The sequence below is a fragment of the Macrobrachium rosenbergii genome, chromosome 13 (genome assembly GCF_040412425.1).
Source record: "Macrobrachium rosenbergii isolate ZJJX-2024 chromosome 13, ASM4041242v1, whole genome shotgun sequence".
Taxonomy (NCBI): domain Eukaryota; kingdom Metazoa; phylum Arthropoda; class Malacostraca; order Decapoda; family Palaemonidae; genus Macrobrachium; species Macrobrachium rosenbergii.
In genome coordinates, this window is record NC_089753.1 from 50089429 (window position 1) to 50104428 (window position 15000).

The 15000-nt window shown below is 35.7% G+C and overlaps 1 protein-coding gene and 1 long non-coding RNA gene across 10 annotated transcripts in view; one reads left to right on the forward strand and one right to left on the reverse strand.

The window, feature by feature from the left end:
* The window catches only part of LOC136845293 (toxin Tbo-IT2-like), a 335465-nt gene extending 325920 nt beyond the window's left edge, over positions 1–9545 (forward strand). For 3 of the 8 annotated variants that reach the window (XM_067115476.1, XM_067115472.1, XM_067115479.1), the window contains one exon: positions 6429–9545. In XM_067115476.1, the coding sequence (XP_066971577.1) occupies positions 6429–6567 (139 nt within the window). In that variant the 3' untranslated portion in view covers positions 6568–9545. Of the gene's footprint in view, positions 1–3438; positions 4803–6428 lie in introns of those variants that run through there. The other 5 variants (XM_067115471.1, XM_067115478.1, XM_067115474.1 and 2 more) reach the window with 2 other exon arrangements.
* The window catches only part of LOC136845294 (uncharacterized), a 676812-nt gene that overhangs the window by 458457 nt on the left and 203355 nt on the right, over positions 1–15000 (reverse strand). The gene's annotated exons all lie outside the window — the stretch shown is intronic.

Genomic DNA, 15000 nt, shown 5'->3' on the forward strand with positions numbered 1-15000 from the left:
AAAGGGGGGGGGGGAAGCTATTAGGAATTTAAGCTCCCGGATGGGGTCACTCGTATTTTACGACGGGCCCCCAAATCCTACTGAGATGGACTGCTAGGAATCTAACCACCCCAACCCCTCGGTCCCCCTTTCCCACAAAATCCTGTTACTTAAACTTCCCGCTTCACTGAATTTGCTCCCAAATGGTCGACCTTCCACGGTGTTATAGAGAAGCTTTCAGCCGGAAAGCAATTCATGGTTTCGTTATTTTTATATAGAGAAAAAATAAACAAGAGGTTATGTAGAGCCTGGCACTTTACTTGAAAGTATTCCTGTAAATAAGCCGGTAAATTTAGCTGCATCTGCAAGCAGGTGTCGAGCTGACAAAAGATAGTACAGTATCTCTTTGAATAAATATGCTTGTCAATTTAGCTACACCTGTAGGCAGGTGTCAAGCTCACCAAAGATAGCACACTATCACTTTAAATATCCTTGTCAAGTTTCGTCACACTTGTCTGCAGGTGTCAAGCTGACAAAAGATAGAAGTGTATCTCTTTAAAAATGCTTGTCAATTTAGCTACATCTGTAGGCAGGTGTCAAGCTGACCAAAGATAGTACAGTATCTCTTTAATTAGTCTTGTCAATTTCGTTACGTCTGTAGGCAGGTGTCAAGCTGATCAAAGATAGTACAGTATCGCTTTAACTAGTCTTGTCAATTTCGTTACGTCTGTAGGCAGGTGTCAAGCTGACCAAAGATATTACAGTATTTCTATAAATATTCTTGTCAACTTTGTTACATATGTAGGCAGGTGTCAAGCTGACCAAAGATATCACAGTATTTCTATAAGTATTTTTGTCAACTTTGTTACATATGTAGGCAGGTGTCAAGCTGACCAAAGATATCACAGTATTTCTATAAGTATTTTTGTCAACTTTGTTACATATGTAGCCAGGTATCAAGCTGACCAAATATATTACAGTATCTATAAATATTCTTGTCAACTTTGTTACATACGTAGGCAGGTGTAAAGCTGACCAAATATATTACAGTATCTATATAAATATTCTTGTCAACTTTGTTACATACTGTATGTATGCAGGTGTTAAGCTGACCAAAGATACTACAGTATCCCTATAAGTATTCTTGTCAACTTTGTTACATATGTAGGCAAGTGTCAAGCTGACCGAAGATATTAGAGAATCTCTATAAATATTCTTGTCAACGTGGTTACACAGGTAGACAGGTGTCAAGCTGGCAAAAGATAGTACAGTATCTCTAAATATTCTTGTCAATTTCGTTACATCTGTAGGCAGGTGTCACGATGACCTAAGATAATGACAAAACATTCACGACGATTCCCATTTGTAGTTTCTAATTAGCAAACTCTGGTGAGTGAGTTCCGGATGGTACCATGTTCATTAATCAGGAACCGGAGTGGATTGAATTTCGGGGATGCATCCAATATGCAAATTCGCGGTCCTGTTTGCCAGATGTATAGAGATGTACAGATCACGAAGAATAACAAATATAGATGAGAAAACATTTATCTTTTAAATGGCATTGATTTTCACTAAGATGGAGGCACTTTTAATCAACATTCCCTAAGCAAGATTCAGAGATTGTCATTATCTTTAATTAAAGTAAAGAGACAACCCAAAAGAAAAAGTGTAATGACGTTTATATCAAGTGGTTTACAGTCAAAAATTGAATTTTCTATCATTTACAACTAATTTACATTCACGAAAAGAAAGTGTAGTAGCATATTTTTATATTTAAGCATCGGGATACTTTGTACTGGGATCCAGACTTTAAAAATAAAATCTGAGGTATTCAATAAAATATTCCAAGAATCTACATACTTTATAAAGATATCCAAATTTGAAAAATAAAATCCGTGGTATTCAAGAGACAAAATTATACTAGCACCATAATAACTAGATACAAAGATGTGATTCAAAGAGGGTTAAAAACACAATGGTTGGGCTTTAGTGCACATAAAATTAGCATATATCAGCTACACAACGTCAAAGTTATAAAAAATCATATATGAGTAAAATTATAATTAAAAATGGACGTATTTTCAACTTCCTGTTTTACCATGAACTCGTGTCGACAATAGTAACATAATCTAAGGTCCATTCAGTTTGTGAATGATTGTTTCCAATGATCTCCAATGATTTCCATGAATGAGAGCCAAAAAAAGCTATCATTCAAACATCACTGATGAGGGACCCAGATCAAAAATGATTCAAAGTTAAAGTTCAGTTCTTTTGAAGACAGGATTTCAGGGGCATTCCCACAGGCAAAGTCAGATTTGGCAGTGAAGGGGCAGGGCTGATTACCTACTACCTACTTACCCACCTACCAACCTACCATTTGATGCTTCTAAAAAATTCTGAAATAACTAGAGAGAGTGTGTAAATCAAAAGAAAGAAAGAATCTGAAATAACTGGAGAGAGTCTGTAAACAGAAAGAAAGAATCTGAAATAATCTGAGTGTGTAAATAAAAAGAAAGAATCTGAAATAGCCAGAGAGAGTCTGTAAATAGAAAGAAAGAATCTGAAATAACTTGAGTGTGTAAATAAAAAGAAAGAAAGAATCTGAAATAGCCAGAGAGAGTCTGTAAATAGCAAGAAAGAATTTGAAATAACTTGAGCGTGTAAATCAAAAGAAAGAATCTGAAATAACCAGAGAGAGAGTCTAAATAGAAAGAAAGAATCTGAAATAATAGAGAGAGAGAGTGTAAATAAAAGAAAGAATAACTTAAGAGAAATAAAAAAGAAAGAAGAAATAACTAGAGTAAAAAAAAAAAAGAATCTGAAATAACTAGACAGTGTAAATCAACAGAAAGAATTGGAAATAACTATAGAGAGTGTGTAAATAAAAAGAAAGAAAGAATCTGAAATAAATAGTTTGCAAACAGAAAGAATCTGAAATAACTTGAGAGAATGTGTAAATAAAAAGAAAGAAAGAATCTGAAATATCTAGAGAGAGTCTGTAAATAAAAAGAAAGAAAGAATCTGAAATAACTAGAGTGTGTAAATAAAAAGAAAGAAAGACTGAAAAAAGAAAGGAAGAATCGGAAATAACTAGAGAGAATGTGTAAACAGAAAGAAAGAAAGAAACTGAGAGATAACTTGAGAGAATGTGTAAACAAAAGAAAGAAAGAATCGGAAATAACTAGAGAGAGTGTGAAAACAAAAGAAAGAGAGAATCTGAAATAACTAGAGAGTGTAAATAAAAGAGAGAATGTGAAATAACAACTGGAGAGAGAGTGTAAATCAGAAGAAAGAAAGTAAGAAGTCATCACCTCGTATCTTTTTAAAAGCACCACCATCACCACCACCAACACCATCGTCATCATCACCATCATCATCATCGCCTTCATTCGCCCTCGCCCTCCACCGTCATTGCCATCATCACCAATTCAAGTCGTGCCTTTCTTATTGTCTGTTCAGACGTGGTTCTTCTTTGGTCTACCTTTTTAGGAGGTCTTGCATCCGCCGCTCGGGATCCTGCGATCACCGGCCCCACGACTGCTGCTACAATTCCTCCTGCCGGTGCAACTTGTGGGGCACCAACTGCCGGTGCCAGCGCATGGGGCTCTTCCAGCAGTGGGGGAAGTAAATGACCTTCGCCCCAACGCCCACAATTTGACACCATCTGCCGTCGGGTGACGCCGGGGACCTCGAAAAAAAGCTCCTTGATGCATCCTTGTCGCTTCTGCTGCTGCTCCTCCTCCAGTTCTTCCTTCCTCCTTCTCGGCGTTCGCTTCCTCTCCTCCTAATCCTCATCCTCCAGCTCCTACTCCTCCTCCTCCTCCTCCTCTTGGTCCTTCAGTTCCTCCTCCTCCTCCTCCTCCTACAGCTAATCCGGTCTAACATCCTCCAGTTAAGACGACGACGATCCTACAGGAGACCCTCATATTGGGGTCGTTCTTCTGTCGCCACAAACAATGACGCTGCTACCTCTCGCTCGCCACCTCGGGACAACAAATCTTCTTTTTTGATCACTGGCCAACAACAGAGGGTCTCTCTGTGTCTCTGTGTCTCTGTCATTCTCTGTCTGTCTGTCAAGCCTCCACTCGTTGGCGGATCGTCCTTGAAACCATGAAATGTATATGTTCTCAAGTGTACATATAAAAAAAAAAACAATGACTGTGTAACAAAATGGTAGCACGTGTGATTTATTTATTAATTTTTTGCAGTTTCCGTCAGGGAACGTATTTCGTAAAAAGAAATAAGACCATCAACGGAATATAGAGCAAAGGGAAAAAAAGACAGAGATCATGAAAAAAAAAGTTATAATTATTATCATCACAGTGTTATCAGAAAAAACTAAAAAAAAAAAGATCACGTGACAGGGTTGGTCAAGGTTAGCCGAGTGTCTCTTTATACTGTAGAACGACAGGTGAAAAAAAGAAAAAAATTATAAATATGCCATATTTTGTTTTTGGTAAGAATAAAATAAATATTTAAAAAAGCGATCACACAATAATTAGGAACCTCCTCCACATCACTTCTTATTAAACTATTTGCATGTTCTCTTGGTTTTTGTGTATATTGGACCTGAGCTGAACTTCCGGTGTGGGCGTTCGTCATTGGCCGATCCCCTCCTCCAGCCAATTTGAATTAGCCAATCACAACACTCACACCCCTCTAAGCCTGTCTCTAATTGGGTATACTCCAGCCACATACCCTAATTAGGTTCAAGCTTAACTAACTCTTAGCTACTCCACCTTGAAAATTCATTGATCTGAACATACAAAAACATATCTAATATGGTATATATAATTATATATAATAAAGTGTCTACGTGTATAGCATGATTTTTTTGTTTTCCCTATCCTTTTCAAAAAACTGATTGGGCAAGGTCGAGAGAGATATACATTGTAAATAGTTCACATCACTAAGAATTATTGGGAAGAAATTAAAGTTCATTTGCAGTGACCAGAGAAATGGCGTAAAAGTAGTGATGAAAGAATAATTAAGGTGAATTATCTTATTATCTTCGTGTCAAACTACAACTGAATGAGTAAAAAATATAATTAAAAAAACAATGTCCATTTGACTATGTACACACACAACTTATATATGTGTGTGTGTGCTATTTGTGGTATAAATGTATACTTATATATATGTATATATATTTATATATGTATATATATTTATACATATATATATATATATATATATATATATATATATATATATATATATATATATACATATATATATATATATATATATATATATATATATATATATATATATATATATATATATATATATATATATATATATATATATATACACTGAAACCACAAACATCACATCCTACTCTCCTGGAGTTTATCATGCCCAGAAATTAATTAAACGTAAGAAATTGTTTAAGAGACTGAAATTCTAATTTGTGCTCTGCATGACAAAAGAAACATTGCAGAATTGAATCAATTCTGCACCAAAATGTTGAGAGAAATATCTATCAAACTTCAGGGAATATTGATTACGAAAAATTAAGCAAATGCAGCTTTATTTTTTACTGACTGTCTTGTGAGCAATGCTTGGGCATAAATTTGCAATAGTACATTAGGAAGATAAGATAATATGGTCACTGGTCACTGCTTTAGTTAAATACCAATTGTACATAGTTTAAATAATAAAGAGAAACAGAACAGCAATAATATATTTGCATATGGATGGTTAAGTATATTCTACATTTCACACTTACTGTACATAGATGACAGATGATGACTGCAGACCACAAAAATAAAGCAACTACCTCCACTGAAATATCTTAAGCTTTTACCATCAGGAAGGAAGAGTATTCCTTATTTTATGAAGTCCATTTAGCAACTAGCAGGAATCTCTCTATTATCTGGGATTTTATGAACCTGACATCACATGATGGACTGTACCAACTGCTATTGGGACTAGGTAAGAGCAAAAGGCATGAGTCCGTTCCCTGTCTCGAGAAAAAGGACACACTAACAGGTAATTTGCATTTAAACTTTCATTTTTTTGTAATTCCTCTGCACTTTTCCATGTATACTGACCTTTTATAAAGCATGATAATTCCTCTCACACATATATATACTTCTGAATGAATCACTTTTGACTCGATTTTTTTTTGTCTTTTTGTCTCTTGTTGAATGTACTTTGGCATTTTTTCTTACTAATGATGTGTGTTTTTTAATATTCCAATTATTCCAACTTTGTCTCTTTGAGATTTCATGTGTCTGACGTGGTATCTCGTCTTCATTTGTCAGTTTCCTCTTGCTTTCTCTAACGAAGTCAAATTAATCACTAAGATATTGTTACTATACTGAAATGTGAATGTATTGAATCATATAACAATCTCTTTTGGACTTACATTACAATACGAGAACCCGCTATAATTCCTTGCCATGACTAACTTGAACTCTCTCCTTTCCCCTGCGTTCCCCCAGGCGTTCTTGCATCCCCAGGGGCGGTGCTTGCACACACCGTCCCCAAGCCTGCTGCAACAGCTCTTCCTGCCGGTGCAACCTCTGGGGGACCAACTGCAGGTGCCAAAGGATGGGTCTTTTCCAGCAACTTGGGAAATAAGATAATCGATTTCCCCCTCTTCTTGAGTTTAAAAACAACCCATATATATATTTCAGGATGTAAGACATTTAGATCATTGTATTAACACCCTTGACATTCCATGATGTCTTCCAGACTCCTCTTTCTCTTTCCTCCTCATCTTCTTCCTCCCCTCCCCCTCTTCCTCTCCTTCTTCCTCCAACCCTCTATATTTCAGGATGCAAGACATTTAAGTCATTGTATTAACACCCTTGACATTCCATGATGTCTTCCAGACTCCTCTTTCTCTCCAGCGACTCCTCTTCTTCTTCCTTCTCTTGCTCCTCCTCCTCCTACTTCTCCTCTTCCTCCTCCTCCTCAGGCAGGTAGCAAGACCATATTGGAGAAAATTCTGGAATTCCATTCCCCCTCCTTCTTTCCACTCTTAGCAGAATGCCGCTGAAAACACCAGCCCCTACTCCCAAATTAAAACTTTCTACCCAATAAAATCACTACAAATCTTAGCTTCCAAATATCCACCTCAACTATTAGATTTAAAATCCAATCAAAACTAGCCTGTACAATGTTAATGAGAACCAACATTCCTTTGTGAATCTTGCTATTCACGACGACGATACTCAATTTCTTGATCATAAATTCAAACTGAATTTATTGATCTTAAATCCAAATTGAATTCACTGATCTTAAATCCAAATTAAATTTATTGATCTTGAATCCAAGCTGAATTTACTGACCTTACATCCAAATTGAATTTACTGACCTTGATTCCAAACTGAATTTACTGATCGCAAATCCAAGCTGAATCTACTCATTTTAAATTCAAACTCATGTCTACAAATCTTAAACTCAAACTCAATCTATTGATCTCCAATCCTTCAATTCAGAGACATTCGAAACCATATCAACCCGGGCATTCAACCCAAGCGACCTTAAAAAAAAAAATGAGTGAACTCAGAGCGTGAACTCAAAAGTTAACTCAAGAGTGAACTCAGAGTGAACTCAAAATGAACTGAAGAGTGAACTCCAAGTGAACACAGAGTGAACTCACAGAGTGAACTCAAAGAGCTAACTCAAAGGGCGAATTCAGAGTGAACTCAAAGAGCTAACTCAGAGTGAACTTAAGAGTGAACTCAAAGAGTGAACTCAAAGAGTAAACTCCAGAATGAACTCAAAGTGAACTCAAAGAGTGAACTCCAGAGTGAACTTAAAGAGTGAACTCCAGAGTGAACTCTAAGAGTGAACCCAGAGAGTGAACCCAAAATGAACTCAAGCAATGTCTCTCCTACCTTTCCCGAAGTCTTCCAGGCCCTTACTTTGCCCTTAACTCCTGAGAGTAGAACTTTTTCTCTTAAATAGGAACGAAAATACAAGAAAATGAGAAAATATAAACCGTTTACCTACATATCAGTGCTCCCCCCTAAAAAACTGAACCTTTGCTCCTTAAGAACACAAACACAAACAATATGGAATGCACTGCATAATATCTCTCTCTCTCTCTTTAGCTATATTTTTTCTTGCGGCAGGTAGATGCTGTGTCTTCGGTAGGTACAAAGAAAAATTACTACATATCGTACATATATATATATTAAATATATATTAGTCAATGCATGCCTACATCTATTTATTTCGGCGTAAAAATTCGACTTCCAAACGGGGTGTGTCAATTAGTCCTCCCAGTGTGTCCTAGATTTAGGAAATGACCATCTCTTATGAATTAAAAATCTATTTGGCATCTGTATAATAACAATTATCGTCTTATCTATCAGATTCGTCATGACTGTATCTAAAGAGATGTCGTATAAGTAGCAGGAATTTTTTTTTATCCAGACGCTGAATAAAACTCTTTGGTTCCTTCACAAGTAAACAATCATATAAAATAAAAAAGGAACTTTGGTAATTACTGTCACTGTAAATTAACCTCGCTGTCAGTCTACAGTAATCTTCAACTGGAAAGAGAAACTATTCCATTACTTATACTGAGCAAAACCTATGATATTCTTCGTGGTCAAAACCAGATTTATATGATACTTCTCTACCATCTTTTCGAAGCCAGTGCTGAATACATCCCACGTAAAGAACAAAAAAATAACAGCCTCAGATATGTTATCATGAGAATTTTCCTCCAAGAAATCGGCAACTGAGAATGAAAATTGGTGGCGGTTGAAGAAGAACTGGATAAATTAAATTTTGTTATGGATTAAGTGAAACTCAAACAACTACATTAAAAACAAATTAACTTCCTGTTTATCTTTCTTAAGTCTTTTTGGTGCTTAAAATGTTAGGACAATATCCTTCTACATTTTTCTTTTTCTTATAAGACTGTACTTAATCCTCGCCCACCTTCAGAAAATATTCTTGGAGAATTTCCACCCAACTGAATAAACCCTTCTGTCCTAAAAATACTTTCCCCGTATCGGATACACAGATAACAAGTGCCACTCCTTCCTATCAAGAATACCCATTCCCTTCCTGAGATAACTACCCTTCTCTTTGATGGCACTTGAAATGGAAAAAATTATGTGGAAGGTCTGACTTAATATCACCTAGTGAAGACGACATCATTCTCCACTATAATTCTGGTTTTGTACCTTAATTATTTGTTATTCCTTAATTATTTGTCATTCCTTTTGTCAATCAACATCTGATTATGGCATAATTCTTACAATGAGTCAAACAACATAAAGAATCGCTTGGCTGATTCTAATTTCTGTCTTAGTAGCACAATAATTAGTTTGACTCTAGGAAAGCTTGTCATAATATTACCCCTACAATCAACAATAATAATATTAATAATATTAATAACAGCAAAAAACCTGATCACAACCAACAGACTTTATAAAAGCCATAGGTGAATAAAATACAAACATCAGATTAACATATCATTATGCTAATGACCAATTAACATATCATAATGCTAATGACCAACTCAGTAAGTCATGATTGTTATTATGAGGATGTAAATTATCAGTGTTAATCATAACAATAAAAATTAATCTGAAGATGGTTTTATTGAATGATCCTTATGAGTTATTTCTTCCTTAGTAAAGTCTTGAGAATGCCTGTTATATATATATATATATATATATATATATATATATATATATATATATATATATATATATATATATATATATATATATATATATATGTGTGTGTGTATATGTATACATACATACATATACATATATGTATATATGTGTGTATATATAACATATATATATATATATATATATATATATATATATATATATATATATATATATATATATATATATTATATATATATATACATATATACATAACGTGAAAATACAGACCTACTGTTTTACGACACCATAAAAGTTACTGATCCCAGTTGATGATGTTAAAAAGAAAATGTTTTAAGCAAGAATAGAATCAGGGAATGGCCACATGAAATAAGTCCTTTTCCAGAAGCACAGGGTAAATGATTTCTTCACAGACCTAAAAAAAAAAAAAAAAAAACTTGATTAACCCGTCTCAACAAAAACTAGGTCTCTTAATATATGAACCTAAGGCAATTGACGTGGCAAAAGTCCCGAACGGGAATAAAAAGCCTTGACGTGTATCAAAAATCAAAATACGTATGAGATCTGTTAAACCATTCTCGTCAAGAAGTGTTAGCCAAACACTAACACACACTGCCACTTCTTCCTAATGCAAAAAGGCTTAGACAGGAAGACGAGGATACTCGAATACCTGCATTATCAAACTCACTTTACTCTTCCACAACAACGCAAAATTAACTGAACTTTCACAAAACTACTTAGAATGTTCAGAATAAATACATTTCTATCCAGAAAATGTCTTTAAAAGCTTAAAAACAGCAGATTAGTTAAAATGTCTGTGAGAAGAACCATAGTAAGAGTCACTAAGTAATCTAAATACATTCATACTTATGTCCTACTCATAAAGAGACCCCTTCAGAATAGTGAGTGCATAAAGAAGAAAATATATCTATAATATCTTTCAAAGGAACAAAATTCACGAGCTGGTGTTCTATCAAATAATTAAAATGAAAGGTAATCGGAGAGAAGCTAAGGACTGCGCCCATTTATATAATTCCTTACAGTTCAATAAACCTTTTACTAGCATAAGGATGAGAACAGTAACTTGAGTACATTTATACAACATAAAAGATGACCCTTATTCTGAGCGAAATGAAGGGAGATAAAACGTAAATGATAAGAATAAAAAAAAATGCAGTTTTTAAAAAAGAAAAATTACATTTTCTTTCAAACCCCTAAGGCTAAAACCAGTGAGAGACCGATTCCTCTTGCAACGAAAGAAATATACTTTCGCTCAACAAGAAAATATTTAGGAAAACTTCATAAAGCCAAATGGCATGAGAAAGTGATTGACTGATTGATTTAAGGTTCTCTAGCATCGCATGAGAAAGTGAATGGATGATGAAGCCATTCAAATCAATATCAATGAAAATTTTAAAAAGAATGAACATAAGTACGATGATGATGATAATAAGACTTGGGAAACTTTATAAATTTTTCAAGTATAATAAGGAGAAAAGATTCCTAAATAGTCAGAAAGAAATTGGTCAACAGGAAAATAAAGCAAAACTAAAGATACAGTAAGGACAGTAGTATCAGTCAAAACTAAAGTTACACTAAGAACAATTATATCTCTACTAGCCCACTTAGTGGAGCGGGTAACTACAAAAAAATAGGGGAAAAGTGCAAATGGTGATGCAAGCATGAAACTTGACTCAACTATTCTTCTTGTCCCTTGGTCTCATTATCAACTTCCGGCCACACAAAATTTTGCCATTTTCCATGATGGCCGACAGGTTTTTAAAATGGCGTCCTTTGGATATTTGAATTTGGTATTTAACTGATTAATTACATTCAAATCCCTAAGTCACTCCCAGTTTATATTAAAACATTAAAAACAAGCCTTTATATATGTAGATACATCACTTCTCTGCATAGAAATATCCAAGATGGCTGTCACTATATAAAAAATGTCCGCCAATTTGCCAAAAATTGGTACTTAAGCTCATATATGAGGCTAAAGGTCGGGTAATACATGGATATGGGGTAACTTCAGCCTGATCAGTTCATTCTTTGTAGATTAGAAATCAATTAATCCCCAGTTAATTAATTTTCATCCTCATTTAGAACAAAAAATGGGTAATAAGCTTAATGTAAAAGTGTAATAGTGTAGTGTCAGTGTACTACCAGGGCACACTGGTTGACAGTATAGCTGTGAAACTCAGCATGGGGTTCAGTGCTGGCTAATGGCAGAGATTTGTTATTAGTTTCCCAAATGCTGTTTAGCTAGCCCCACATCAAAGTTACACAGCTGCACCTGAATTGACAGGATGTACCAACGCAGGAGAGCCAAGCCAAGTCTTCTAGATGGTGTACAGATCACACGGGAATTAAATAGCATTGGATGAATGAGCGGGCTAGTGGCAGGATTATGACATATCTGAGCTTAGTTGTATCCCATATCTGAAAGTGCATATATGTTACATAGGTGGTAAAAGGATAAACCCTCGACCTATAGAACAAAAGCAATGGCAAGACAATCTCGGAAGTCAACGTCTTTCCTGAAGGGAGATAGTACGACTAACTGGAAGCTTTGTTGCTTGTGCCAAGAGGACACACGTGAAAGACTAGCTGATGCATCTGGTGCTGGCTATGTTACCCTTGCTACAAACATTCCCGAATTCTATAAGTTAAATGCAATGCCTATGTCATTTCATCCCAAAAAGCTTGGTGAAGGTGATGGAAGTCTGCAGACCTTTGAAAATAACAAAGCAACATATCATGAATCATGTATGCTGAAGTTCAAAACAACAAAACTAGAAACGAAAAAGAAGTTATTGTGTAAGACAAAAGAAGAAGATGATGCCCCATCAACAAAATTCACACGTAGTAGCCAGAAGGCAGATGAAGAAGATGCAGAAGAATCTAAGACTGAGAAAGAAGGGGTATGCTTTATTTGTGACCAACCAGCACCAAAAAAAAAGATTTACGATTGGCCATGACATTGCCTTTACATGAAAAGCTGCAACGATGTGCCACTAACCTACTACATGAGAAACTTCTGGCCAAGCTTAGTGCTGGAGATATTGTTTCTCAGGACCATATGCCTCACCCATCTTGTCTGACAGGTGTGTACAACAGGGAAAGGACCTGGCTAAATTCCAAGAAAATTGGAGATGATTATGTGCAGTACAGACAAGAGGCATGTGCCCATACTTTTGCTGAGCTTGAGATGTACATAAGAGACAAGCAGCTGACTACCGATGGGTGCTGCTATTTTACAATGGTAGAACTTTATGATTTGTACAAACAAAGTCTGGAACAGCTAAATGTTGATGCTTCCTTTGTGCACCGAACATGGTTGAAAGAACAGATACTTGCCCGCATCCCAGAACTGGAGAACTTTAAAAAGGGATGAGAAATTTGGTTTGCCTACAAAAGGAAAATGGGAGAAGCCCTAGTCATGGCATGTGACTACAATGTTGCACTAATCGTGGCCAAAGCAGCTAAGATATTGAGGAAACAGATGCTTGAACATGAGATAGAATTTGATGGAACCTTAACAACAGACACTAGAAGGGAATCTGTGCCACCAAGTTTGTTGGAATTTGTAAGTGTGCCACAAAACGGTGGCAATATAGAATCTCAACTTAAATATGGAACATCATCTACTGATCTAGCTTTAGCACAACTTTTGCACTTCAACTGTCGAAAGAATCCAGCATCTTCCACATTCTCCAGACATTCCGAGTCAAGAGAACCTCCGTTTCCAATATATATTGGTCTCCTGGTCTTTGCAAAAACCAGGAAGCGTCAATTAATTGATACATTCCATCACCATGGAATCAGCATCAGCTACGACAGGGTTCTGGAATTGACTAAAGGGTTAGGAGAAGCAGTTGTAACAAGGGCTGTGGAGGAAGAAGTAGTTTGTCCCACTACACTAAGAAAAGGGCTCTTTACACCTTGTGCTGTTGACAATCTGGACCATAATCCAAGTGCCACAACCACACAAACATCCTTCCATGGGACAGGCATATCTTTGTTTCAGCATCCGAGCACTGATGAAAAGGGTGAGGACAGAAACTTGGCCCAAATCATCCAAAGTGGAACAGAGTAAAAAAAAAGTACCTTCTCTTCCTGAATGTTACACAAATGTACCTCCTGCTCATTTTAAACATGAGAATCCCCTCCCTTCATCCAGTGGAAGTACAGGACACCATAAGTGTGGCTGCAAAAAGGAATGCCATGGCAGGTGCAAGTTCTACAAATCTGGACTTAGCTGCACAGCTCTCTGCAGCTGCACTTGCTGAAACTAATTGATACACAAAACATATTGGTTTCTCTCAGGAGATACATACTTTTTTTATCTTTGGCGGCCATATTGGAAAGATGGATTCACTTTGTCTCTTCATGACAGTAAGAATGCCAAAATACAAATTCTCAATCATTATATGGATAGTATGCAATTTTTATAAGCTTGTGAAATGAAAATATTTGAAACATACAGCAAATTTGCCGCCATTCTGGAAAAGTGTAAGCCATCTTGGAAATAGCCAAATATTGAGGTGGCCGGAGGTTGATTTTGATTTATGGGGATAATAAGAGTTCTCATGCCAAATCTGTTGCTTGTATCACCATTTGCACTTTTTTCCCAATATCCCGCTCCACTAACTGCTCAAAGCTGATTGCAACTGATGCATTTGGTTTTTTCATTGCTTTGACAATAAATTACAAAAAATAAAGCAGTAAGAAATACATGTTCATTCAGTAAAAAAAAGGGGGAGGGAGATATATAAACAACACAAAAAAAAAAGCTATCATGGAGATATTCACTAACATAAAAATGGATGTTAATGAAAAGAAGTAATCCGCCGAGATTAAATCAAGGCCATCTAAATTTTGACACAAAAATTACATTTTACCTAAAATAACTTTGATTTCAAAAGTAATTCCTCTGCAAAAGCATAAAGAACTAAATGAGTGAACGCTGATAAAGGTTTAAACGCCTCTCCCATATCAGATAATTGAGTCCTTTACGAGAGTAAATGCTAAATGATTATATACAACAAAACCTCCTACTAAAATCTTACGGTTATGTTTACCTCTAATTATATAAAAGGAGGGCTTGAAATTTTAATGAGGAGAAGAGTAAAACTCCTACAACAAGGCCAGGGGCAATAAAACACAGAATGACCCTTCTTTAGCTTATGAATTTTAACCATTGTATGAAGTAACATTTTACCGTAAATTTTAAATGCTGTACTTCCTGTACATACACAAACATATTCTGCTTTTTAAATTAAAAGTGAACAGCAATTAAAAAACGTAAAATAGGTCCGAAGATCGATATCTTGAATATTGTAAACGGAAAGGTAATACTGTCACCAGCACAGAGACTAATTAATTTATTCTTCAAAAGCTTTTC